The sequence below is a fragment of the Panthera tigris genome, chromosome A3 (assembly GCF_018350195.1).
Source record: "Panthera tigris isolate Pti1 chromosome A3, P.tigris_Pti1_mat1.1, whole genome shotgun sequence".
NCBI classification, from domain to species: domain Eukaryota; kingdom Metazoa; phylum Chordata; class Mammalia; order Carnivora; family Felidae; genus Panthera; species Panthera tigris.
In genome coordinates this window covers 123679319-123706664 of record NC_056662.1, presented here as the reverse complement: position 1 = coordinate 123706664, position 27346 = coordinate 123679319, and the positions used below count along the sequence as shown (strand labels likewise).

At 38.5% G+C, this 27346-nt stretch overlaps 1 protein-coding gene across 8 annotated transcripts in view; it reads right to left on the bottom strand.

The window, feature by feature from the left end:
- PUM2 (pumilio RNA binding family member 2) overlaps positions 1 to 23310 on the bottom strand; it is a 99907-nt gene extending 76597 nt beyond the window's left edge. For 5 of the 8 annotated variants that reach the window (XM_042982438.1, XM_042982442.1, XM_042982443.1 and 2 more), the window contains exons 1-2: positions 22931 to 23013; positions 288 to 356 (exon numbers count right to left, since the gene is read on the bottom strand). In XM_042982438.1, the coding sequence (XP_042838372.1) occupies positions 288 to 338 (51 nt within the window). In that variant the 5' untranslated portion in view covers positions 339 to 356; positions 22931 to 23013. Of the gene's footprint in view, positions 1 to 287; positions 358 to 16531; positions 16821 to 22930; positions 23020 to 23238 lie in introns of those variants that run through there. The other 3 variants (XM_042982439.1, XM_042982440.1, XM_007080718.3) reach the window with 3 other exon arrangements.
- Between the last annotated feature and the right edge of the window lie 4036 nt (positions 23311 to 27346).

Sequence of the window (27346 nt, the reverse complement as noted above, 5' to 3'; positions counted from 1 at the left end):
TGAGCAAAGTAATTATGGTTCATTATCAAAATATAAAACATTATCTAAACCAAGTCAATCAAATCAATTAGATACAATCTCACTAAAAATTACTACTAGAGGTTTAAAAAAAAAAAAAAAGGTGAAAATCACCACAACTACAGAATTGTATCATCTGAGATTTTAAAAACCCACATCATGTGGAAGACATAAACACTATTTTCAAGAATATCTATGGTTTAAAAAAAAAGTGTTAAGGGCTCAAATAAAGTGAGGTATATACATTCTTAGTATTCGTAAGTATTTACCTCTCCCATTCCCCGAGATTCTAATGCAAGAGCTTGAAAATCATGATTCATTTCATCCACAGATCAAACCTGTTGAACAAAAACAAAAATCAGTAGAAAGAAAAATTTAAATAGACTGTATCAAGTATTTTTATATTATATTGCTGCTATTACTGCAATTAGCATGAGCAGAGATAGACAAAAACCGATTTCTCTATGAAGATAGATTTCCCTAAATAGAGCACGTAACAGCAATCTACATTAAAATTAAAACCCTGAGGTCAAAGGTTCGTGGGTTATTCTGTGTGCCAAGAAAAACCACTAATGGCTGAGCAAAATAGAAGGTAACAAAGGAAGCAAGCTCAAATACTAAAGTATAGTTAGCCTGTTTTTTATGTTGTTCCAATTATAACATTACTATTTTACATTACTTTAGTTAATATTTTTCAAAATTTCTCAACACTTCCTTATTTGTAGGTCTTCTACCACTGATTTAAAACTTTCCCTCAAAATATGTAAGTGATGATCCAGTTCAATCTCAAAGAAACACATAAATTAATCAGCTGTGGGAGCGATTAAATATTGAAATTTCCTTAAGAGTAACTCCTTTCACTTCACCTTCTACTAAAACTAAAGTGTATGTTTCTTATCTTTTCATTTCTAACAGTTTAAATTATCATTCATGGGACAATGTGTTGAGTAAGAAGGTCCTTTGCCTTCGAATGTTAAGTACTGCTGGAGAACACCATTCAACACTGAAGCCACTACAAATTCACAGCCTTCAGCTCTTAGGCCTTGCAATACAATCCTATTAAGTTCCCCAATAGGTTCTCTCTAAGACTCCATAGTATTGGACATTACAAAGCACCCCTCCCTTGCTGTAATAATGTTCTCCGTTGCCACTTTCTCTCTCATCATTTTTCCTTCTACTTTCCAACGTGTCCAGTTGCTTTTTCTCAGCCTTCACAGATCCCCTTGTCTCTTCAACTCTAGTGTTCCTTTAGTCCTCTATCCAAGGTAGTATCCTCTCTACCCCTTATCCTGAGCAATCTCATCCACTCTCATCGCTTTGAAAACTATATATATGCTTAGGACTCTCACTCAAACATTTGTATTTATAAGCCAAATTTCTCTCTTAAAAATTTCCAAATATCTCCTTCCCATTCCCTGGGCAAAATTCCAACTTTATTCTTCTTCCCCATTTACAGCTTAATTCTTTCCTTTCTTACACCAATATCCAATCACTAATGTCGACCTCCTACCTCACTTAAATCTAACCATTTTCCAGCTGTTTGGTTGTTTACACTACCACCATCTCTTACCTAAAATGACTGTAATTCTGTCTTCCCATCATACACTCTAATCTCCAAATGTAATCAGTCATCTTTCTGAACTGTACTTTGTCCATGTGATTCCTACATCTTAATCCTTGACTTAAAGATAAAGCTCAAACTCCTTAAGGTGGTTTACAAGGAAATAGAATTAGATTCAAATTATAGTCTGGCAGCTTAGTAAGTAGCTCTATAACTCTGAACAAGTACCCTAAACTGTTTTCTCTCAATTTCTTCACGGGATGGTAACTGGAACATCTGCCACATGGCTTACTGTGAATTAGAGAACAGGGTACGTTAAGTATTCAAAACTTAGCTAATAAAAGGGCACCTGGCTGGTTCAGTTGGTAAAGTATGCAATCTTTTTTTAAATATTTTTCTTTATTTTGAGAGAGCACAAGTGGGGGAGGGGCAGAGAGAGGGGGATAATCTGAAGTGGGCTCTACTCTGACAGCAGCTACCCCAACGTGGGACTTGAACTCATGAATCACAAGATCATGATCTGAGGTGAAGTCAGATGCTCAACCGACTGAGTTACCCAGGTGCCCTGAGCATGCAACTCTTGATCTCAGGGTTGTAAGTTTGAGCCCCACACTGAGTGTAGACCTTACTTAAAAATAAAATCTTTTAAAAAGTCAGCTATTAAAAAAAGCTCTTCAATCTTTTCATCAAATGATACTTGAAAAATAAGATATCCATATGCAAAAAAGTGAACTTCAACACATACCTTACACTTTAATAAAAAAAAAAAAACTAATGGATCATACAGCTAAATGTAGTATTATAAGACTTCTAGAAAAACAGAACAGCTATGTGACCTAGTGTTTATGAGGTAAGATCAACATCAAAAGCAGAGTCCATAAAAGAAAAACCAATGTGTAAAAAAATCTGACTTCGTCAATAAAACAGGCTGAACAAAAGACACTGATGATAATGAAAAAACCACAGACTAGGAGAAAAATATTTGGAAATCACAGATCCAATACAGGACTTGTATCCAAATATATTAAAAAAACTCTAACAAAAGAACAAACAACCCAATCTAAAAATGAGCAACAAATCTGAACAGATACTATTATCAGAAAACTATATAGATAGCAAATAGGCTATTTCTCTTAACCTGTTAGAAAAGCTGGATTCATTAACAGTTCTCACAAAGTGAACAGGTCATTTCATCCTTTCATTAACTTAGGAACCTTTTACTAGATATCTTCAATGTGTTGGATTTTGTTGAGGAAAAAACGAGTTAAAATACAGTCACTGTTCTCAAAGAGTTTAAATGAGTCACAGGCACTTTCTGGTAATTAGAGGTATAGCTCTTATTAACCTAAACACTCCGGCAGATAACTACAAATTCTGGGCAAATACAAAACAATTTGAAGGCAATGGAAACCAAAAACCCAAACTGGAAGATCATCTACACTTAAAAGAAAAGACTGGCAAAGAGTGAGTTTTTTAAATGGCTTTTTCTCCTGAGAACAGGCCTGGGGTTGGAGGTGGGCACCAAAATTCCTACAGAGAATCTAGTCTTAAAAGCTTGAAGAACCAAAGGACAGTTTGGAGCAACCAGAGATGCTGGAAACTGAAGATGGAAGTCTCAGGAAAGAGACAACCAAATTCCGTATATAAATTCTACTCAGATTTTTAGACAATCCCTGAACTATATATCTGTGGAGCAGACTTTGAGCAGCCTAATTAAGGCTACAGACTTATGTCTGTAATGTCTGCTACAGACTACCACAGAAGTCACAGGAATTTGGAGTTTGAGCCCCATTAAACAAAAACAAAAAACTTTCTCAATAGGAACATAACAGAACCTAGAGTACTTTCAATGTATCAATCATAAAGTCTGGAACACAATCTAAAAGTACTAGACATGTACAAACAGGAAAATGAGACCTAGACTAAAGGGAAAAATCAATTAATAAAGACCAAGCCGAAGCTGACCCAACGGTTAGAATTAGCAAGGATCTTAAAACAACTATTGTAACTGTACACAAACATGAAAGAAAAAATATGCTAACAAATTAAAAAATACAAAATTACAACAAAGAAAGCAAACTATAAAAATAACCAAATGGAAATTCTATAACTAAAAAATATCTTTAGGGGTTCCTGGGTGGCTCAGTTGGTTAAGCATCTGACTTCAGCTCAGGTCGTGACCTCATGGTTCAGGAGTTTGAGCCCTTCAGGAGTTTGAGCCCCGCCGTCAGGCTCTGTGCTGACAGATCAGAGCCTGGACCCTGCTTCAGATTCTGTGTCTCACTCTCTGCCCCTCCCCCACTCATGCTCTGTCTGTTTCTCTTTCTCAAAAAATGAACATTTAAAAATATATATATTTAAAAATTTTTCACTGGATGCATCTAGTAACAGATTGGAGATAAAAGGTCAGTGAATTTAAAGATAGATCAACCGAGATTTCCAATCTAGAGAGAGGGGAAAAAAAAATAATAAAGGAGAAAATGAGGTGGGAAAATTACTTGCAGAAACAACGGCCAGAAAGAAATTCTTTCAAGTTTGATGAAAGCAAAATTCATAGATTTAAGATATTCAGTGAACCCAAGGCAAAATGGGAAAAAAGAAAATAAAACCCATACCCATAATAAAAATCAAAGAGAAAATCCTGAAAACAGCTAGAAGAAAAAGGTTACGTAAAGGGGAAAAGATAATGTGAGTGCCCACAGATTTTGCACTTCAAACAATGGGGACCAGAATACAAAGGAAGAGACTGTAAAGTGCTGAAACAAGAAATAAAAATGCCAACTTAGAAGTTTTTACCTGGTAGAAATATGCTTTGGCTTAAAAAAAAAAAAAAGATATTTTTAGATAAAAACATTTGTTAGAACAGACTTCCACCTCAAGAAATACTTAAAAAAATTTTTTCAAGCTAAAGGGAAATAACAGATGGAAATTCAGATCTTCAAGGAATGAAGGGCACCAGAAATGCTAAGTATGTGCTTAAGTATAAAGGACTGTTTTTTCCTTTTAATTTCTCTCAAATTCATATGCCCATTTAAAGTAAAAATTTCAACATTATAGGTTTTATTACATATGTAGATGAACCAATTTACCTGCACATCCATTACTTACTATAAGAACTCTAGCCCTATCATCAAGACACTGATTTTTTTTTTTTTTAAGTTTATTTATTTTGAGAGAGTGAATGAGTGGGGGATGGACATAGAGAGGAGGAGAGAGAATCCCAAGCAGGCTCTGCACTGGTGCAGTGATGCAGGGCTCGAACCCACAAACTGCAAGATAATGACCTGAGCCAAAACCGACTGAGCCACCCCATGGCTCTTGGTTTTAAAACAAACTCACTGAGATCAAAATATTGTTTTACACACAATATATATACATAGACATATAAAATTCTGTAGCCATATATATAATACGGATGTTACATATACTTATATACATTTTGCACATGTATATAATTATCAAGACAAATAAAGGAATCTTGGTCCAAATGTGTTCCACACTTCTCATTCACACAAAGTTCTCCATCTTAACACAAAACAATTTGTTCTAATGTCTAGTCTGCTTAAATCATCTTTGATTTCTAAATGTTTCTTTAAAATTCCCTAAATTTAGATAGTCAATTTCATTATTCTATAAATATTTCATAGGATTTCGCATATTGCTCTAAATACGTCCTTTATATTCTTTTTCTTAGATTCACATGTGATCCTTCTCTTAAACCTTGTATTTTATATTGTATCTTCTAGATCTCTCATTCCATTACAGCTTCAACGTCTTCCAAGCATTAACTGTTTCCCAAGTCTAATGGCCAATCATCTGGAAGCTACAGAATATTGCCAACGTGTTATTAGGAATCATATTTTCAATCATCTAAAGTGGCTTCCTAATATTATGCAGCTAAGTTTTTAAGTATGCTTCAAATTTAAATCAATATATGCTTTACAAGCTTAACAATATGTGCCTTTTAAATCAACTTATACATTAAATGCATTAAATGATATTAAGCACTGAAGGGCTCAACGTACAAAGATCATACCAACTGCAGTCATTAAAACACTTCCAGGGTGCCTGGGTGGCTCAGTTGGTTAAGCACCTGACTTCGGCTCAGGTCATGATCTCACAGTTTGAGTTTGAGCCCCACGTTGGGCTCTGTGCTGGCAGCTCAGAACCTGGAGCCTGCTTTGGATTCCGTGTCTCCCTCTCTCTCTGCCCCTCCCCCACTGCGCACGCGCTCTCTCTCCCAAAAAAAAAAAAAATGTAAAAAAAAATTTTTTTTTTAAAACACTCTTCCATGGAACATCTTATTTATCTGTATCCTCTGAGAACACACTGTCCTTATTAAAGTAATTATTCCATTAGGGCCAAAACCTTAAAATTCTTATTATTTAGGATATGGAAATGGCCTTAAAGTTGATTCTTTCTTATTCTGCTTTCCTAAAGAAAGCACAATGGACACATTTTATATCGGACAATGTGGTACAATAGAAATAGCATGTGATTAGGTACAGAATGTGAGTTCACATTTTGACTTCTGCAAGTTGTCTAACCTCTAAACCTTAGCTTAATCTATTGTGAAGATCAAATGAGATAATGTATCCAAAAATGTTTTGTAAACTATTAATAAAAAGTACTCAACAAATATCCATTACCAGCACCACAACAGACTACTCTAGAAAGAAACAATACTTTCTGAGGCTCTTGTGCAACTCAGTGTTTAGGTCTCTTGTGGCTGCTTTTGTTAGCATTTCCTGCCTTGCTGTCAGTTTAAGTATTACTTGACTTGAGGGGCACCTGGGTGGCCTCAGTTGGTTAAGCATCTGAGTTAGGCTCAGGTCATGATCCGCATCAGGCCCTGTGCCGACAGCTCGACAACACGGGAGTCTGGAGCCTGCTTCGGATTCTGTATCTCCCTCTCTCTCTGACTCTCCCCTGCTCATGCTCTGTCGCTCAGTCTTTCAAAAATAAATAACCTTTAAAAAAATTAAAATAACTAAATAAATATCACTTGACTTGAACATAGTGGTGCTATTTCCGACCTTTTTAATTAGGTTGCTTTTAATTTGCAGTGATCCGTTAGCCTCAGATATCCAGGTATGGTAGACTAACAACAGTAAAAACATGCTTTAAGAAGGAAACTACCTGTAACACACACACACAAAAACGCATTCTAAAAAGTTTCAATGACCTCCTGGGTGGCTCAGTCTGTTAAGCATCCGACTTCAATTCAGGTCATGATGTCACAGTTTGTGAGTTGAAGTCACATATGGGGCTCTGTACTGACAGCTCGGAACCTGGAGCCTGCTTCAGATTCTGTGTCACCCTCTCCCTTTGCCCTTCCCTACTCGCACTGTCTCTGTGTCAAAAATGAATAAACATAAAAAATTTTTTAATTAAAAAAAGTTACAATCCTTTCTTAGGAAAGCAATTTAAAATTTAACATCATACACACAGATTCATATCTTTTTAAAAAATTTTTTTAAATTTATTTTTGAGAGACAGAGCACAAGCAGGGGAGGGGCAGAGAGAGCAGAAGACACAGAATCCAAAGCAGGCTCCAGGTTCTGAGCTGTCAGCAAAGAGCCCAATGTTGGGCTCTAACCCATGAGTCGTGAGATCATGACCTGAGCTGAAGTTGATCCGCTCAACTGAGCCACCCAGGTGTCGGGAGAGTCATATCTCTTGAACCAGTTTCCCCAACTTTGGGAATCAATCCTAAGAATAAATATAAATATATAAAAGCTATGTATAAACATGCTTGCAGTATTTTTGCTTGCAGATTACTGACTTCCAAAATTATAAACTGCATAATTGCCCTATAATAGTTAAGTGACACATCTATAAAATGAAATAACATGTAACTATTAAAAATATTTGAGTTTGCAATTAAGAAAATGCTTAGACAGGGGCGCCTGGGTGGCTCAGTCAGTTGAGCGTCTGTCTGACTTTGGCTCAAGTCATGATCTCATGGTCTGTGAGTTCGGGCCCCACGACGGGCTCTGTGCTGACAGCTCAGAGCCTGGAGAGTACTTCAGATTCTGTGTCTCCTTCTCTCTGCCCCTCCTCCGCTCATCTGTCTCTCTCTCTCTCTCTCTCTCAAAAATAAACATTAAAAATTGGGGTGGGGGGGCGCCTGGGTGGCTCAGTTGGTTAAGCGTCCGACTTTGGCTCAGGTCATGATCTCACAGTCAGTGAGCTCTAGGCCCACGTCAGGCTGTATGCTGACAGCTCTGAGCCTTGAGCCTGGAGCCTGCTTCGGATTCTGTGTTTCCCCCTCTCTCTGCCCCTCTCTTTCAAAAATAAACATTAAAAAAAAACTTTTTTAATGAAAAAAGACTGAAAGGAAATCACCCAAAATTCATACCATCCTTAAGTGATCAGAATACACCATTTTCCCCATCTATTTATCTATTTAATTACCTTTCTACAATATATCTGTATAATCTATGAATAAAAAGGGAGATTTTTATTAAGAAAAATAAAAGGAACATAGAAGCAATGTTCTCAAGACTAAAGCACTGAAGCTTTACTGAAGCCCTTCTTTGCTTACTTCCAGGCTTTATTTGTCGTCCAAATAGATGAGGTCATAAGTTAAAGAACCTCCAGATAAATGTGAGAAGTCTCTTGGATCCATTCTTACTTTTGTGGTGAATTATGCCCTAGTGCAGAGGTCAATAAATTTTTTTAGTAAAAAGCCAGATGGTAAACATTTTACACTTTGCAGGTCATATGGTCTCTGTTCTCAAATATGCCTTTGTAGCACAAAAAGCAGCCATAGATGATATCAAAGTAAATAAGCATGAATGTGTCCTAATAAAACTTTATTTATGAACAGTGAAACCTGAATTTCAAGTATTTGTGTTATATTATTCTTTTAATTTTTCTCCAACCATTTACAAATCTAAATACCAATCCTGGAGAGTGAGCCAAACAAACATAGGTAGTGGGCTAGATCTGGAGTGTAGGCCATAGTTTGCCGACCTCTGCTCTAGTGGATTTACTTTCTTGACTGCTCCACAAAAAAATCAAATGCAGATAATTCACTCTAAAATATGAGCAAGCCAAAAGTTAAGCATCAGAGCTTTGCCTTCAACCTTTTCATTCATACTATTCCCCAGGCATATTTTGTTCTTAAAATGAATGGTATTTCAGGTTACATTTAAATGAAGGGGATTAGATAGGGGAAGAGGAAAAGCCTTTAAAAAAAAAAAACAAACAAAATCAAACTCAGCTTTTCAGTTTAGGGTGTTACCATTTATCTCAATCACGAAGAGAGGAGAAAGTGGGCAAAACAACAGAACAGAACAGAAACACTGTTAAATTCTCAAACCAATAATCTCCATTTTAATAATAATAAAGTTGAGGGGGCAGGGGTCACATGAATACCAGTAAGTGGGACTCCAAAATTTTTGCAAAATGCCAAACTACTATGTCCTACACAGTTACAAATGCTGATACCATCTGGTGGCAAGGGAAAAGAATCTGGACATAAATTTAACAATTTTATCCAGAATGGTTAGATCATAGGAGAAAAAAACAGTATTTTCTTCTAACAAGCAACAGAGTATCTAGCATGCATTTACAGAATATTGAATTGACTATGTTAACTTGAAGAAAGTGCATCCAAGAGTTATGGTACACAGTACTGCTTGGGGTTCTTCAAATTTTGTTTGCATTATTAAGCCATGAAACTCTCCCAAAACTGTTTCCTTTAATAAACAACTGGAATCGGCTCAGATAGAAGATACATAATAGAAACTTCTCTATGGCCAAGACCTTGCGAAATACTGAGGTAAGTGTGAACTAAAGTTTTTGAGGTTCTTTTGTTTCCTAACAAAAGGAAACAACAGTGTCATCAAATTCTAAAATTTAACAGCATTAGGAGGACCTGAGTGGCTCAGGTGGTTAAGGGTCTGACTCTTGATTTTGGTTCAGCTCATGATCTCATGGCTCCGGAGCCCCGCAATGGGCTGGCACTGTCAGTGAGGAACCTGGGATTCTCACATTCTCCCTCTCTCTCTGTCCCTCCCCCAATGCGTGCACACGCATGCGCGCTCTCAAAATAAACTTAAAAAAAAAAAAACTAACAGCATTACCAACTTTTTGTAGGCAACATTATTGCTAATTACATGAGAAAAACAGATAAAGAACCTCAAACGATATACTGGTTAAGTTCTAAGTTTTTATATTTACTAACACATAACCCAAAAGTTTAACAAGTTTGTGTAAAGAACCAAGAATATGCATTGATAAGTACATTTATGTCATTAAGAATATTAATTTTTCAGGGTGCCTGGGTGGCTCAGTCAGTTAAGTGTCTGACTTCAGCTCAGGCCATGATCTCACGGTTCATGGGATCGAGCCCTACATTGGGCTCTGTGCTGACAGTTCAGAGCCTGGAGCCTGCTTTGGATTCTGTGTGTGTGTGTCTCTCTCTCTCTGCCCCTTCCCCACTTGTGCTCTCTCTCAAAAATAAACATTAAAAAAATATATACTAATTTTTCTCAGACATCTGATCCAATTCCTCACCATATGCCTACTATAAAAAACAAGTTGGAGGGAAAACCATTTAGAGCCACAATAAATGGTACTAAAGCACTTTCTACTATGATATGACACTAATTCATAGTATCATAATTAGTTCTATTTAAAGGCCATAGTAGAAATTAAGCTCTGGGGTCTAAGGGACCAGGAACTGTGTCTTAGCTATCTGAATGCTCAATATATATTGAATGAAAAACATTTTGTATTGTATGAAATATAAATTCAAATCACGAAATCAACTAATATCTGGATAGTAACTGTATATAAATGCCTTCATACATATTAATACATAATGCTAATTTTAATGGAGAGACAGAGAACAAGAACTTCCTCAGACTTTCTATACCACTGAAGACATTCAACATAAAATAACTGATAGCAACTTCCCACTGGTACTACTTTTCCATATTAGTCCTATAATACCTGATGGCTATTGTGATCTTGTGCATCAATTACAAAAAAACAAACAAACAAAACCCTGAAAACCAAATTAAATATAAGCCAATATAAAAAGTAACTTAGGCTGTTGATGAAATATTCTTGGTAGTGATCCTCCTTGGATAGTTGTTTGTTTGGTTTTTTTTTTTTCCTCCTTGGATAGTTTTTAATGAACATAATCACTGAACATTAGTGGTATCTACTGCAAACACACAGGAGCTAAAGTCCTTAAGAATATCTTCATTTTGGGGCACCTGTGTGGTTGAGTGTCTGACTTCAGTTCAGGTCATGCATGATCTTGCAGTTCCTGAGTTCCAGCTCCATATTGGGCTTGCTGCTGTCAGCTCAGAGCCCACTTTCCAATCCTCTCTTCCCCCACTCTATACCCTTCCCATGCTTAGGCAGGCAGAGTCCAATGCTATATCATGACCTGAGCCGAAATCAAGAGTTGGATGTTTAACCAACTGAGCCACCCAAGCACTCCAGCAATGCCTTTTCTTATCCATGACAAAGGTAAACCTAAATCCAGGCTTAAGTATTTGTAGTAGACCATTAGTCTTCAAAGATTGAACATTACAAATTTCTACTAATCACTGTCAACACCTAGTAATTTATTTTTCCTGGGGGCATAAATTTAATCATATACTTTTCTAGTGATGTTGGACAAGTCACTTAGCTAGCAGTTGAGCCAAGAACCACAAGAACCTTTTTGGATATTTAATACTTATTTGTCCACATACTTCACGGGATAACTATAGGTGCTTGTTTTACCAGCATCAAGAACAGTATTTCTCGGGGCGCCTGGGTGGCTCAGTCGGTTGAGCGGCTGACTTCGGCTCAGGTCATGATCTCGCGGTCCATGAGTTCGAGCCCCGCGTCAGGCTCTGTGCTGACAGTTCAGAGCCTGGAGCCCGTTTCAGATTCTGTGTCTCCCTCTTTCTCTGACCCTCCCCCGTTCATGCTCTGTCTCTTTCTGTCTCAAAAATAAATAAACGTTAAAAAAAAAAATTAAAAAAAAAAAAAAAAGAACAGTATTTCTCACTCAACTATACTAAGGAAAAGTCAAGTTTTAGTTTTGCATGAAACTTGGCCAAAAAAAAAAAATCAATATAGATTCCCAGAAACCAGAAATCTTCAAAGACCCTACCTCGAATCTTCTAATAAGTTTAGAAATTAAATTACAGCATTTAGACATTAAATACATATTTACCAAATATTTCTGTGCAAGACTGCTTTAGCTCTTTGAGGATAAATCTCACAAAGGGGCAAAACAGGATAAATATTTAACTTACAAATATGCAAATATGAGGCAAGATATTTTTTCCTTAAAATTCTCTCACAGGAGAATCACCATATATTTGAGTCCTTATGAAGTTTTCTCAATTCACTTGGGAAATAAAATACTGCTTAAGGAAATTCTTTTATTTTGAAAAACAAAATATTGCCTACAGAAGATCTTCACAATCAACCTCAATCAATCCTAGTTTCTGATACTTTTACATAACACTTGAGAGGTCAAATAACAGATGGAAATGAAAATGACATACTTGAATAAAAACAGACAATGCAAAATGACTAATGAATCTGAGACATGTGAAATATCAAAGATACATTATGGAATGAGCCCCCTCCAAAAGGAGTATTTATAAATTAACATTAATTTGTGATTTAATATGCTATCATCTTAAAAGTAGAACAAGCAAACATTATATGCCCCATAATAAAATGAAATATGAAAAAGCACCACCCTATGAAATTTTATTGCCTCAAAAACAAAAACCATTAAACTTCAGTTTAATAAATGTGCTAGATCCAAATACTAGTTTATCAGAAATATGCACAACATAAAAGAAGAGTCAATAGATAACACAAGAAAGTAATTGTCTAATCGAGAATATGGAAAAAAGGAAAAACCACCTGGTTTCACTAACATTATCTATGACGTGAAATTTTAAAGGGGAGGACAAAAGGAAGAATATTATTCAGAAGCTTAAAGGTCAAATATATTGTGTAAACCCTGTCTGAATCATGATTTTAACAAACCAACTATAAAAAAGACTTTTTTGAGAAAATCAGGGAAATCTAAATATGGAATGAGTATTATATGATACACAGGAATTTTGTTAGTGATAATACAAGAGGACTGTGTGTGTGTGTACTTAAATGTTTACTATTTTTATATTTTTAAATGTTAACTTATTTTGGGGGAGAGAGAGAGAGAGAGAGAGAGAGAGAGAGAGAGAGAGACAGACAGACAGACAGACAGACAGACAAAGGGTGACCGGGGGAAGGGCAGAGAGAGGGAGACAGAATCTGAAGCAGGCTCCAGGCTCTGAGCTGTCAGCACAGAGCCCTAAGCAGGCAGAACTCACTAACTGTGAGATCATGACCCTGAGCCAAAGTCATATGCTTCACTGACTGAGCCACCCAGGCACCCCGAGAGGATTGTATATTTTAATAAGTCCTCATCAGTAAGAGAATTTATGCTTAAACTGGTCTGCTGTCTGGGATTTGCTTTGAAATATTCGTTTAAAAGTTAAATTTCAGGGGCACCTGGGGGACTCAGTTGGTTAAGCATCCACTTCAGCTCAGGTCATGATCTCATGGTCCGTGAGTTCGAGCCCCGCGTCGGGCTCTGTGCTGACAGCTCAGAGCCTGGAGCCTGCTTCAGATTCTGTGTCTCCCTCTCTCTCTGCCCCTCCCCTGCTCATGCTCTGTCTCTGTCTCAAAACTAAATAAAAATATTTTTAAAAATTAATGAAAGTTAAATTTCACCCAAGGTTGAATATGGATGACAGATACCTGAGGATACAATGCATTATTCTACTTCTGTGTTTGAAAATCTCCATAATAAAGTTTAATATACATAACAACACGACAGAAGGCCATGGGAAGCAGGTAGTATTCAAGCTGGGCCTGAAGGATTGGTACAATTTGAATCCATCCCCCTTTAAAAAAAAAAAAAAAGTTTATAAACTGCAGCTTGTAAAGGGAGTTACCCTACACAAGGCTAACTGACTCAGGGTCCAAGCTACTGTATAAACTTAGTATAACTTATTACTTCCTCAACCATATTTTTGACAAAGGACACATAAAAATTTTCTCCCAAAAAATGGATTTCCAAATAAGCATAAATGTCTTTGGCCTTATTTTTATCAGACACCACCCCCTAAAGAGAACAAAATTTACTTAACACTCAATGTCATGCCACAGATCATACTAGGCACATTGTATCTAATTCTTACTACAATCCAGAAAAGCAGGATTCTTTACAATAAGGAAACTGTACCAATTTCCATATCCTAATAGACAAAAAACTACTAAAATGGCAGAGGATTTGATACTGTCAAGACTCCAAAGGCTCCATGCTGCTCTTTTCCATACCAACCAAGCATAAACCGTCAGTCAGCTTGTATGTAAATTATACAACTAAAAGCTTTCCCCAATCATCCTTTTGCTTATACTATTCCAGTCCCCTGGACAGCTCTTTGCCATCTAACTCTTCACATGCAAATTCTACAAACTCAAAATTTGGCTCAAATGCCACTTTCTTCATCAAAACCTATCCCCAAGCAATCTTTTTCTTAATTTCCATTGCATTTAATTGGTATTTTCAGTGTATTAATATCACATTAACTGTTAGACTTGAAAACTTCTCTAAATCATAATTAGGATAGAAAAAACACAACACAATCATGCAAGCTATTCTGGTTACACCAGTGTTCCATGAAATGTTAACAGTTATGAGGGAGAGGATCAGGATAATGTAATAAGGAGAGAGGGAAACTCATAACGTTATCAAGTATGAATCCATTCAAAAGCATGAGATAAATGCATTTATGCATATATAGAAAAAAATCCAAGGGGTACTTGGGTGGCTCTGTCAGTTAAGCATCTGACTTTGGCTCAGGTCATGATCTCACGGTTCGTGGGTGGGAGCCCCACATCAGGCTCTGTACTGACAGCTTGGAGCCTGGAGCCTGCTTCAGATTCTGTCTGTCTGTCTGTCTCTCTCTCTCTCTGCCCTTCCCCTGCTCATGCTCCATCTGTCTGTTTCTCTCTCAGTTCCCACTTATCTAAACCTTAAATTAGTCTGGGCAGAGAAACAGGGATAGATTGTTATTAGTATTTTTGCAAGTTCTCCAGATGACGTTTCCCTGTGCAGATACAACTGAGACCCTTACACGTCACCATATCACCTATAGCTAAGGAATACACCTACAAACACCCTAATGGTTTTCCAAATAAAAAATAAATAAAAAATTTGGATCATTCATCATGATGTAACAGATAAATATGAATTAAAAGATCTAGAATATAGTTCCACGTTTGTCCCGAACTAGGTGAATGAACTCAGAACACTTGAATACTCTAGTCCTGTTTCCCCATTTGCAAATGAGAATATGCCCCCCTCACAGGATTATTGTGAAGAATAAATTAGATAATATATAAAATTAAAATATAAGTGTTTTCTAGAGTATTAATGACCTAGTATGAGTGGATGATTTTCTTACTTAAAAAAATCAATATAAAATCCTCTAATACAAGAATTTTTCTGGGAATTTACCTTACATAAACAGCACCAACAAGAAAAAAATAAACTGCATAACATTTACTGCAGCACCACTTCTAGTGGTTCAAAAATAAGAATTAAACAACATAAACTCAACAACAGAAAAATGGTATAGCAAATTAAAAATCTATGCACTGAATGTTACAAGTTGATAAGTAATATAGTCAAATGTCCATATTAAATAAAAATACCAAGTTGGCTAAGGTGTATCACACAATCCCATTTTTGTTTAAAATAGAGGAGCAATATATATATGACCATATATTTGTGTGCAGTATGACCAAATAAACACCTAACTCTGGTAGGAGAGGAGGTACTACTACTGGCTTTATCTTTGCTTTTTTGGTTTGTGTTGTAAGGCTCACTGAAGCTAGCAAAATTGTTTTTTCTTTAAAGGTGTGTGTGTGTGTGCTCATATACATGCACGTATAGATATATATATGTATACGTGCATGTATACACACACATATATTTATACGTGCACGTATATACATATATATACACACATATATACATATATATGCTTCACACACTGTGCAGAGCCCTATACGGGGCTTGAACTTATGACTGTAAGATCAAGACCTGAGATGACATCATTAGTTGGATGCTTAATCAAATGAGCCACCCAGGCACCCTAAAAGGTCCTATGTTAACATAGTTTAAATGCATTAGTTTAGAGACTTTATCACAGAATATAGTACAAGTGATCCTGTGCTATTTTCAGTTCATTTTAGTACTAGGTTGAATGCCCAACAACTGAAGACTTGTCTCAAATGATTATCTAGTAATTTTCAATTGTTACACATAATCAATTGGAATCAATATAGCACCAAGGAGAAATAACTTAAATGTTAGGTTGTAACAGAACTAAAGGAAGTCATTTCAATGCATGGTCTGAGACAACTGAGGAAAAATAAAAACCATTTTAAGCAGCAAACTCTAATGCAATTTTAAAAGGATTTTTTTTCCTTAGACTAGAATTTTCCAAAGTGTTTTCCTTAACCACCAACTCACAGTGTTATTTGAAATAAGAGGTTCCCTGTCCATTACATTTGGGATATGCTGCTCCCTGGTACTCATTTGTTCTTTTGCAAGCTGAGCATACAGTCAATCCAGAATTCATTGTCACATATTAAGTCCTACAGTTAAAACTGCTTAGTTTTACGCCAGTATTATCATAACTTTTTTCTGGAAATATGTTAACACAAAATAAGTTATTTTAAGCAGTATTTCTAGTAATTTCCAAGAAAAGAAAGCTTAGCCAATTATACAACATATTTCAACTTTTTAAACTTTTGTCTAGGAAAAGCCACAACTTATGACAGTTAAGTTTTAAAACACATTTGGTTTACTATGACTACTCTGAATAGTAAAAGAAAAAATATATGAGCTGTACAAACCTTTCAAATAAATAGGAATCTCTTAGGTGATTAAGTATGAATTGTGATTTTTTAAATTCCTCAAATATTCAAGAACAAGCTTTGAATGGATGATCACTTGTATCTCAGTAACTTTAAGTGAAATGACCCAACCCATTTCTTAAAGATGTTGTAAAAAACCTTCTGTAAGTTGCTTAGAAAAAAACAACAAAAAAACAACTGCCTATGGTGCCCCTGGGCGGCTCCGAACAGCATGGGACTCTTCATCTCTGGGTTGGGAGTTCGAGCCCCACATTAGGTGTAGAGATTACTAAAAAAAAAAAAATAATTAAAAACTTAAAACACACACACACACACACACCCACACACACACACACACACCCACCACCACAAATGCCTACGCTGCAGTGGCTGAAAAGAGAAACAAAATCTGTTAGTTTCCAGGACTATTAAGTTACATACCAAAAAAGGGTCTGTATAGAAATATTCTTGAGCATAATTTAAATGAAATTTGCTCTGTAGCTAGGTAAATAAAAATGTGTTGAAAGCTGCATGAAGTATCTCATAGGAAGAAATATAGACAATAAAGCAAAAACTAATCTTAGGAAAATAACAAAGTAAATATTAGTAGCGAATTAGTAAGTAAAATGTAACTTCTGAAGATACAAAGATAAAAGGGGAGAAAACACAATAAATTACATATGATTCTCATTATCCATGAAAAAAAAATCATACCAATTCCTCATAGACAACCTTATTTCTAGCACTAAGTTTTCAAAGAAATTTCTTATATGGAACATTATGTCAAGGACACAGAAGTGTAACAGAAAATCTCAACAACATTCTCTTAACAGATGCAGGTTTCATAATCTCATTTTTTATAGTCAGCTTTCCTCCAGGAAAACCATGTACCTAACTTGTAACACAATCCAGGGAATGCAATTCCACAGCAATACTTTAAAGGTTCCAAACAATATGGTCTAAATCTTCCCAGTTTACAATCTTGGACTTCCAAAGTCTTTCAGGAATGACCAAATTTAAAAAAGCCTTTAAATCTGATGAGCCCCTACTTATCTCTCCAGGTCCTATCTTTTCAATGTTCCCTACCTCCACTTTAAGTTCTGCTATTCTCCCCTATCAGGGCCACTACCCATACTAATCCCTCTGGCTGAATGCCATTTACCCATCTCTTGACTAATTTCTCCAGGTCTTTTTTTCATTTTTAAATTTTAAGTAGGCTCCAAGCCCAACATGGGGCTTGAACTCATGACCCTGAGATCCAGAATTGCATGCTCTACTGACTGACTGACTCAGCCAGGTGCCCCTCTCCAATTTTTTTTTAAACTCAACTTAACCTCGCATAGAAAGCTATTCCTGACCCCTGTGTCAGCTATTCCTGACCTATGTAAGCCCATTACACTTTTGTGACATCACTTGCGTGTTACTCAGTACACTTAGTATACTGCACTGTAATCACAAGTTTAATCAACTTCCTCTTCACTTTATTTTTAAAATTTATTTACTTAGAGTGAGAGTGAGAGTGAGAGTGAGAGTGAGAGTGAGAGTGAGAGAGAGAGAGAGAGAGAGAGAGAGAGAGAAGGGAAGGAGGAGGGCACGCAAGCGAAAGCACACATGCGGGTAGGAGCAGAGTGAGGGAGAGAGAATCCCAAGCAGGCCCCATTCTGTCAGCAGGGAGCCTGAGGCAGTGTTCAAACCCATGAACCTTGAGATGACGTCAGCCAAAATCAAGAGTCAGACACTTTAACCGACTGAGTCACGCAGGCGCCCCCCTCTTCACTGTATTATAAACTCCCTAATAACAAGGATCTGATACCACCAATGTCTAAATAAAGCCTGGCATTATCAAAGGCCTGCAAGTCTCAAAATGTATTCAGGTTTCTGGTAGTCTAGCTTGATGACAGGATACAACCTAGAATATTCAGAGTAACAAATGGGATTGAATGTTCCTCAAATAATACTCCATGAGTATCTTCTCAAGCAGACTCAAAATAAAAATTAGCAAACAATTTATCTTTGGCAAGTTCCTAGAGTACTCCCATTCCTACTAGTATAGGAACCACATAATTTAGAGATTAAATGAAGGTACCAAAGACATTCCCTTTGATCGCTTTTCAGCAATTACACTTCAACCGTAGGGAGGTCCAAGAAAACATCTACAGACAAAACTGACAGTTATCATCTTCTCAAAACTTCAAATCTTAATGTTGCTTATGTTAAATCAATCTTAAAGACTTAGATATTACTACAGAAAACTTATTACATTTAGTCAAGCTAAAAGTGTTGATAAAATACTGCATAGATGTTAATAAATGACCTGGTCACCAAAATGGAAGACATAAATAGCTCCTATGTGTATATAATTCTTGGTATTTGACAAAACCAGACAATACTATCCATATTTTTCTCTACCTACAATTTGCCTTATTTGACTACCTAGCAAAGACCTATACTTAGGGTCAGCTTGACTCTACCACTCATTTACCCTAATGTCTGAATGCATACAACCAGTTGCATCTTACACAATCAAAACAATATTCCACTGATCCATAAGTCTTTCAGCAATAGTGCTTAAAACCACAGATCACCACTTTGAGATCTAAAACTGGCACTCTTAGTATGAGATGTCCACTCTAATAGAAATCATAAAGATCTATCCTCAAATTACGTTCTCTATATTTATAGGTATTTTTTTTTAACGACTACAAAAAAGTGTGAAAAAAAAAATGCCTTCTCTCCCCCCTTCCCCTGCCACACACCATTTTTTATGTACTCTGGCAGTCAGTTGCAGGTTTTATTCTCCTAAGCAGGTATTGAATAGGTGGTTTTGCAGTGTCATTTTATAGTCAATTTCACCAAATCCCTTCCAGGAAGCAGATTTTTGGAGGCTTTGTGGTTCAAATACTTGCCTCAGGTAGCTGATAATGGCTGCCTTTTTTTTTTTTTTTCTGTCCCATTTATAGTCAAAAGTATCCTTACATTCCAACTACCCATTCTCCCTTCACACTTTCCCTTTAGTGAAATGCTGGGATATGTACGTAAGGTGTACACACTTGTATGTTTTCTAGTACTCTACTCCAACGTCTTTTCTCTACAAAGAGTAAGTGAATAAGTGAAAATCTGTGAACTAAAAATGGATGGGATCACGGCAGCTAAATTTGCAGAGGTGAAATACACTAAACTATGATTTTGCCAACATGCTTGAATAACCAATACTTTTTCAATTCTTTAAAGCACTTTAGAATTCTAAAGTACAGAAAGAAGCCAGGCAAAGGTCAAATAAAATTTTTCTTTTAAGAAAAAGGTTAACAAAAGACAAAAATTCCAACAATTTTATTAAGAATTAAAATGACTCTCTGGAAGGTGATACTGTGTTTAATTAGGCAAGTCTTAATTTTTTCATTTATAAAGTTGGATCTTTTGAGTTGTTGGACGAAAAAGTCACCAAGACAAAAATACATTAACCTTACGTATATAAACATACTGCTACCTGAAACTAAAAAGAAGAACCTACCTATATGATAGTTTCATTGGAAAGGCTCGAAAATAACAGCTCTGAAAATTCACTTTTCCCACTACAAAAGTAATACATTTTAAGTGATAAATGTCTTCTATCTATATTGCTAAATATAAAAATTATTATTAAAATATTAGCTTCTAAATGAAGGTTTAGGTTTTTGAAGGAAAGGTTTTTGAAGGAAACCTTTTTCCACCACATCAGAATTCAGAAGTGAGACACAGGAACTAGACTGATAGCAATCCAATATCTGATCAAGCTACAATGGAAAGCATAATTTAGACCTAAGCCAGTGGGGCTTCTACCACCACACCCCTTAATTATCCTGACCCAGTTACAGGCAGCACTGGACAACTGATGGTCCTCCAAAAAGATGCAGAGTCTATCTATCATGGTCACCTCAAGAAGCAGCAGAATAATGAGCTTTCTGCAGGGGGCAGACTTCCAGAAAGAAAGAGAGGAAGGAGGCTACAAGCCATACTTGATCAGTTCCTTCTTATAAGTTCATCAAAAGCAACAGTGAAGAATTAGGACAGCAGAAGCAAGTCAGACTGTTTTTATGCCTTCGTAAAAACAGCAAATCTAATACATCACCAACCAATTTACCCAGTTACAAGAACAATTTTTATACTAATCACACACCTATCAGTACAACAGCCACAACCTGAATGCAAGTCAAAGGCATATGAGATACATTCAAATATTTAAAATAGTCATAAACTTAAGAACATGAAAAAAATAGAGTATTTCCCTTATGTTAGAAACCGACAAGTTTAAAGGTCATTGAATTATGAAATAATTCAGGAGACAGGAACCAACTTCCACTTAAAATTATGAAGATCTTGGGGGCGCATGGGTGGCTCAATTGGTTAAGTGTCTGACTCTTGATTTCGACTCCAGTCATGATCTCAAAAGGTTCATGAGCTGGAGGCCTGCACTGGGCTCTGCTCTGAGAGCGAGGAGCCTGCCTGGGGATTTTCTCTCTCTCTGCCCCTCCCTCACTTGTGCCTGCGAGCTTGCTGTCTCTCAAAAATAAACTTAAAAAAATTATGAAGATCTTGTCAATGTCTATAAAAAGCAGACAGAGTCTGGTCACTGACCAAACTGGCTTTGGAGGTCACACCTGGCCCAAAGCTCCGATCATAGTTACTTCTGTTAACTAGGATAAGTACCTACACAGGAAGATTTATAAACAAGTATGGAAGGTTTAGGAGAAACAAAATCATAATATTACCTTTAGGACTGCATAGTTTGGTTTGTATACTTGTAACACTTAAGATTATTGGCCTATTAAAGCAGACAGCCTTGCATGACCAAATTAAATATGGTAGTAATTTAGACTTTTAAGTTGAAATTTTACTAAATATGGAAACATCTAAAAGAACCTTGCACTCAAATTTTTTCAAATGTATAAAAATTAAGGTTTAAATTCTCTTGAAGATGTTTAATAGCAAATCTAACCTGAAGATTAAATAGCCAGACTTGTACAAACAAGAAAAAAGAACTTAAAAGCTGAAGACCCAAGATTCTGAAATACTAACTTTTTAAAATCCGTGTGAACCTTTAGTGGGTACAAAAACTGTCCTTGGGACACCAAAAGACAATCCTAAATAACTTATTTCACCAAAAATTTGACTTGAAACGACATTCATGCAAAAAGGAAATCACTATGATGCCTATGCAGATGAAGCAAATTATCTTTAAAATGCAGGATATTAAAAGACTAAGGACAGAAACTTAAGCCAATTAAAAATATCTGTCCTTGTGTTTTAAACAGGATTCCTAGCCAGAATTCCTTAAATCATCCTCTGATACTCCCAGTCACATGGTGAAGAGTCACCTATTAGACATGAAATCTAAGCAGTAAACAAGCCTTTAAAATCCTTAGGTAACTTCCTTTATTATAATTGTTTCGATATACCTTTACAGATATTACATTTCTCTTAAGCTTTTAAAACATTCATCTAATAAAGCTTTCCCTAAAAAACTTTACCAAAAAAACCGTGTCACCAGTTTTAAGTTAAAAATCTCACAAAGTCCTAAGACCTGACTTTAACATGCTTGTCCTATTACACCTAATGTGTCCGTAATACTAACCCACAAAATGTTTAAATATGTGTCTTAATAAAAGACTAAGTTAAGGAAATTGGGTTTTCCCTAGGTATGTTTTCGGAAGTAGCATAACTTTTACACGCGTTTGGGAACAATTCATTTTCCCAAAATCTGGCCCAATTCAGACACAAAACTATTGCTAAAACGTCTGAAGCATCTAATCTTTCCTTTCGTTTTAATGTATGTATCTTTTTGAGTGTCGAAATCTGTTTCAGTAACAAAAACACAACATTCCTTAATAATGGCACCTAACCAGCCTAACCCAAGTCGCTCTTTCATACCCACACCTGTCTGCTGCAAGCTTTTCCTGGATACACTCGGGCCCACGAGAATTCCCACACTTGTTTTTATAAACCCACTCCTTCCTCTTCGCCCACTTCCCACTCGCACACTTCTCTGGATCCACCGGCCTCTGCCCTCTTTCCGAATCCAGGGGCTGAGAGGACAGCTCGGTCCCTAACCCCAAACGCCGAGAAACCGAGAACACCAGCACCCCAGCGCCGCGAGGCTGCGGCGTGGGGAAGGAAAGGAAGCAGGAGAGCCGAGCCCCCCCACCCCCCCCCCGCCGCCGCCGGGCGCACACCCCCTTCCGGCACCCCTCCCCCCGCATTGTGCGAGCGGGCCTCAGGCCGCTGCCGTCCCGGGCTGCCCGCAGGCCCCGTCCGCCCTCCCGCCTGCGGGCTGCCCCAGCCGAGGCCGCCACACAAAGCCCGGGGAGCCAGCCCCTGCGGTGCCAGAGCACGGGGAGAAGAAGCAAGCGCGGGCTGACTTACGGAGCTGCTGCGGCCGCGCTGCCTCAGCCGGGGACACCGACCGTTGGGCACACGGCGGTGTCGCTCTTGGCCGTCCTTCCCTCCTCCGCCTTCGGTGGCGGCAATATCTTCTTTCTCCACCTACCTCCCTCCCCCCCACCCCACCTCCTCCTTCTCCTCCCCCTCCTCCTCCGAACCACCGAAGTACCGAGGGTGAGACACAGAGACTCACAACAACATGGCTGCCACCGCCGCCTCCCCTCCCCTCCCCCCCCGCCCACCGGGCGAGCGCAAGGCACTCCGGGAGAAAGGGGAGGGGGAGCACTCACCGAGGTGCGCCTCCTTTCTGTGGCTTCCGTCGCTTCTCCCGCGCTCTGGGCGCCGGCCGGCGGGAGCTCTGCGCGTGCGCACGCTCTCAGCGCTCGCGCGTTTCGGCCGTCCCTCAGGCGTGCACTCCCCCGCCCTCACCTTGGGAGCTCGCAGCTGGTTCTGGACTCCGAGGTGGCACCAGGCGGGGACGCGCTCCCAAGCTCGGGCGGCGCAGGCGTGTTGCCCAGCGCCGCGTTCGCGTCTGTCTTCCCGCGTGGGGCCTCGACTTCCGAATTCGCTTACCCTCCGCTTCCTCCCCGGTAGCTCATTGTTCTCCGCCAACCGCCTGTGCGGGTGTTAGAGCTTCCGACCGCGCGGTACTCCCCGCACTTAGCTTCTGGGGTGCTGACACCCACAGGAGCTGGACAGTAACCCAGGCCCTTGGGTTCCATCCTCACCCACTCCCCGCAGCAAGACGACGGAGACGCAGTTTGGATGGAAAAGTGAACCCCTTACATGGACTGTCATTCTAGTCGTTTCCTCCTGGGCAAGTGGAACCAGCTCAGCACATTGCCGGCCTGCAACGCTTGGCCGGAGAAAACACAAAAGAGACTCAGGTCGTTCTGCTTGGGCAGTGATTCTCACTTATCGCCAGTTTTCATCAACCGCGCTCTCCAAGCGCACCTCCCTCCCTCTCGCAGTTAGAGACCAAACCCGTGCCATCATCCTGGCTCCTGGCTTTGGTAGTGGTGATCCCAGGCTTGAAACCCGCCCGGAGTCTGCCCCTGGCACACAGCTGTAATGTGGTAGAGGCACAGGCACTGTGTCCAATTTGTTCTCCATTGTTTGCACAACCCTCTGACGTTCTGTACTTCGGAAACGGAGCGCCTTGTAAGAACTTTATCTTCCTGGACGACTGTAAGCTACACGAGAGGCTGCAAGGACCATGGGTATCTTGTCCATGCATGTGTGTTGTGTCCCCCAGCGTCTGGGCCATGAGAGACGGTTTAACAGTTGTGTACTGAATGCATGAGCTTTTCAGTTTTTTAATTACCAACAAGGTGTGAGATTTAAATCCGTCTCAAGCCTTCACCTGTGGCCCAAATTTCAGGCTTCTAGATATTTCCACCTGAATATTCTTCCTGGTACCAAACGTATCAAAAACAATTCACACCCACCCGCCACCCCCAATTCGTATATTATCTCCATAGATGGCGGTGCCACGACCTATTCAGTATCCCTAAGTTCATTCTTTGAACCATTCTTGTCTCTCATACACCTCCCCCTATATAGGTAACTTGCCAATCCTTTCAGATTTTCACTGCCCAAATATTTCTGGAGACAGTTTTTCCCCGTTTCCCCATTAATACTAGCCTTGCTTCCCAGGTCTGAATTTCTGTAGCAGGGTCTTAATTAGCCTTCTTGTGTTCAGTCTTGTTCGCTCCAGTCAGTTCTGCTCCCTGCCATCTGCAATGAAAATCTGATTCCTGGCTCTCATGCCTCTCCTTTGGCCATTTCATTGCTTCATGTTACCCACAACTGCATTTCTCAAGTATGTTCTGTCACTACTAACGCGTTCCTTCAAGAAATGTCTCATGATCAATTAAGTATGGGAGACACTGGGATGGACATATGTTGTCTTCTTCCCCTCCTCCATTGAGCCAATACTAGTTGAAGAGCTGTTATATATAGTTGCTTAATCCAGGCAAAACTAGATGGACTCATCAGAAGCCCTTCCTCGGAATGTGGAATTGGGACTAAGAGACCCCAAACTCCCTCTGGGAAGTCTCTTGAACCTGTAAATCTGGGCTGATTTGTCCCATGGTGTGGACAGGGAACCCACAGAGAAGATGAGTTGAGAGAGAAAAAAAGAGTCCTGATAATGCTTCTCTTCCCCTTTGTTCCTGTACCTTGCTGGCTGCTTCTCCCCTTGGATTCTGAAACACCTGCCTGGGTCCTTACAATAAATTCTGCTTTTTTTTTGCTTAAGTTAGATAAAGTGAGTTTCTGTTACAACCAAGGGTTTTAACTAAAAGCTGTGTGTTCACCATAGTTATTATTTATTTAGTGCATACAGGATGCAAGCATTAAACCACTTTTCATTCCTTGTTTCATTTAATGCTCCCAATATCTCCATGAGTAGGGCAACTTCATGGGCATGTGAACTTCATAGTCCCAAAAGGTCTGAAGATTTCCACAATTGGTTTAATGCTCTGTCACTGCCATCTAGAAAATCTTAACAGTTCTTGGAAAAGACAAATTTTCATTTCGCACTGGGCTCCACAAATTATATAACCAGTACTGCCTATGAGGTATTATCTCTATTTGACAAAGGCTTCTTAGCATCTTTAAAATCAAATTATGCATTGTAAATAACAAAGTGAGGGGCATAGAGTGCAATACTTCCCCAAAATGATTGACTCTAGAAGACTTTTTTTTTTCCCCATGGAAAATCTTGTAGAGGCTTTGTGCTCAGCAGAACACAGATCAAAGCCCAGCCCTTTAGTGATCTGACTCCGCCCACCTCCAGCTTCTGATTCACCATGCACGTGAGCAGTTTCTTGCTTCTGTGCCTTCACATATGCTTTGCAATCTGGCTTTGCTCATTAAGCACCTTCTGATTATAATTGGCTTCTCCTGTATATTCACCTACAAGGAAAGAATGCACTCCTCAGCTACTGTAAATATCAGGTGTGTTTGATAGTTAAGGTGGACGATGTAATTGATGCCTGACAGCCATTCTAATCACCTGGAATCTTGTTAGAGATGCAGAATCTTGGCCCCACTCCAGACCTACTGAATCAGAATCTGCATTTTAACATGGTTCCGGGGCAATTCCTCTATATAATAAAGTTTAAAAAGCATTGGTAAACCAATCACAATAATTCCATCTCACTTGTTAGGAACTGGTTCTATAGTGGGTGTGTCATTCATTTAAAACCTGTGAGACACCAAGAGGTGCCAACTCAGCATGGGGGGGGGGGGGGGAATCCAGGTTCTCTCTCCTGGAGGTAAACAAGAAAGCATCTTGCCCCCTGTTCCTGCCAACAGGCTTCCTATGCCACTAGTAGCCTACCCAGAGTATTCATTCTTCCTGTCTTCTTCAGTAGCAGATCCTCTGAATGTACCTATGGTTCTGGAAGAGGCATAGGGTGGAATGAGTGGCCGGACTTTTCAGCAACATGCATTACATTTTAGGAATGTGCTGTCTGGCCTGTTGAAACCAGTGGTTCTCAGCCAGAGTTGCACATCAGAATCACCTGGGGGAACATTTGAACCATATCATTCTCAGTCCCCATCCCAGAGATTTTAACTGAATGGCTCTGGTCTGGCTGAAGCCTAGATATTGAAATTTTTAAAAATGTTCCTCGGCGGTTATAGTGTGTAGCCATTGAGAACCACCAGTTTAGATACACCACATCTAGAGCATAATGCCATTTTAACATTCCCTATGAAAATGCCCCTTTCCACTGGGACTGCTAACGAAACTTCTTATAAAGTCTTTCTACAACTTTGTTGTTTTTATAAAAATATAAACCCTTTATAAAAAGTCCAAGAAATAAAGAAAAGTTCAAACCATCCCAATTTTAATATCACAGAATACTAACATCCATATGTGAATACTGTTATTACAAGCATGAATACATATAGAAGGATGGATAGAGAGCTACATAGAGTAATGGACAGGAATAGACTCAATCTGGACATGCTATTTTTCTTAAAATACAGTGTTGAACCTGGTCTTCCTTGAATTTAACAAAAGAACTGAAGGAACTGCTCAGATGCATGTTTCCTCATTGTAAGAGAGATTGATTCATAAAAGGTTTCTCAAAGGGTAAACAAAATGATAAAAAATCATAATAGGACAGAGCAACTTTTTAAAACTATGTGCTTCATTATTGGCCATACTGAGTTCCCTGCTATGAGAGACAGATTAACACTCTTTCACTTCCTCCTATCTCTTCCCCATACTTCCTAATTTTTGGTGCACATTATTTTTCACTTTGTCAGGGTTTATAATATTTATATTCTATTTTTATCCATCATTTCCTATCGATTTTTCTTAACCAGTATTTAAATGTATTTATCGTGCACTGCTTCATTTCCAGCTTCATTTTGGTTTGGTTG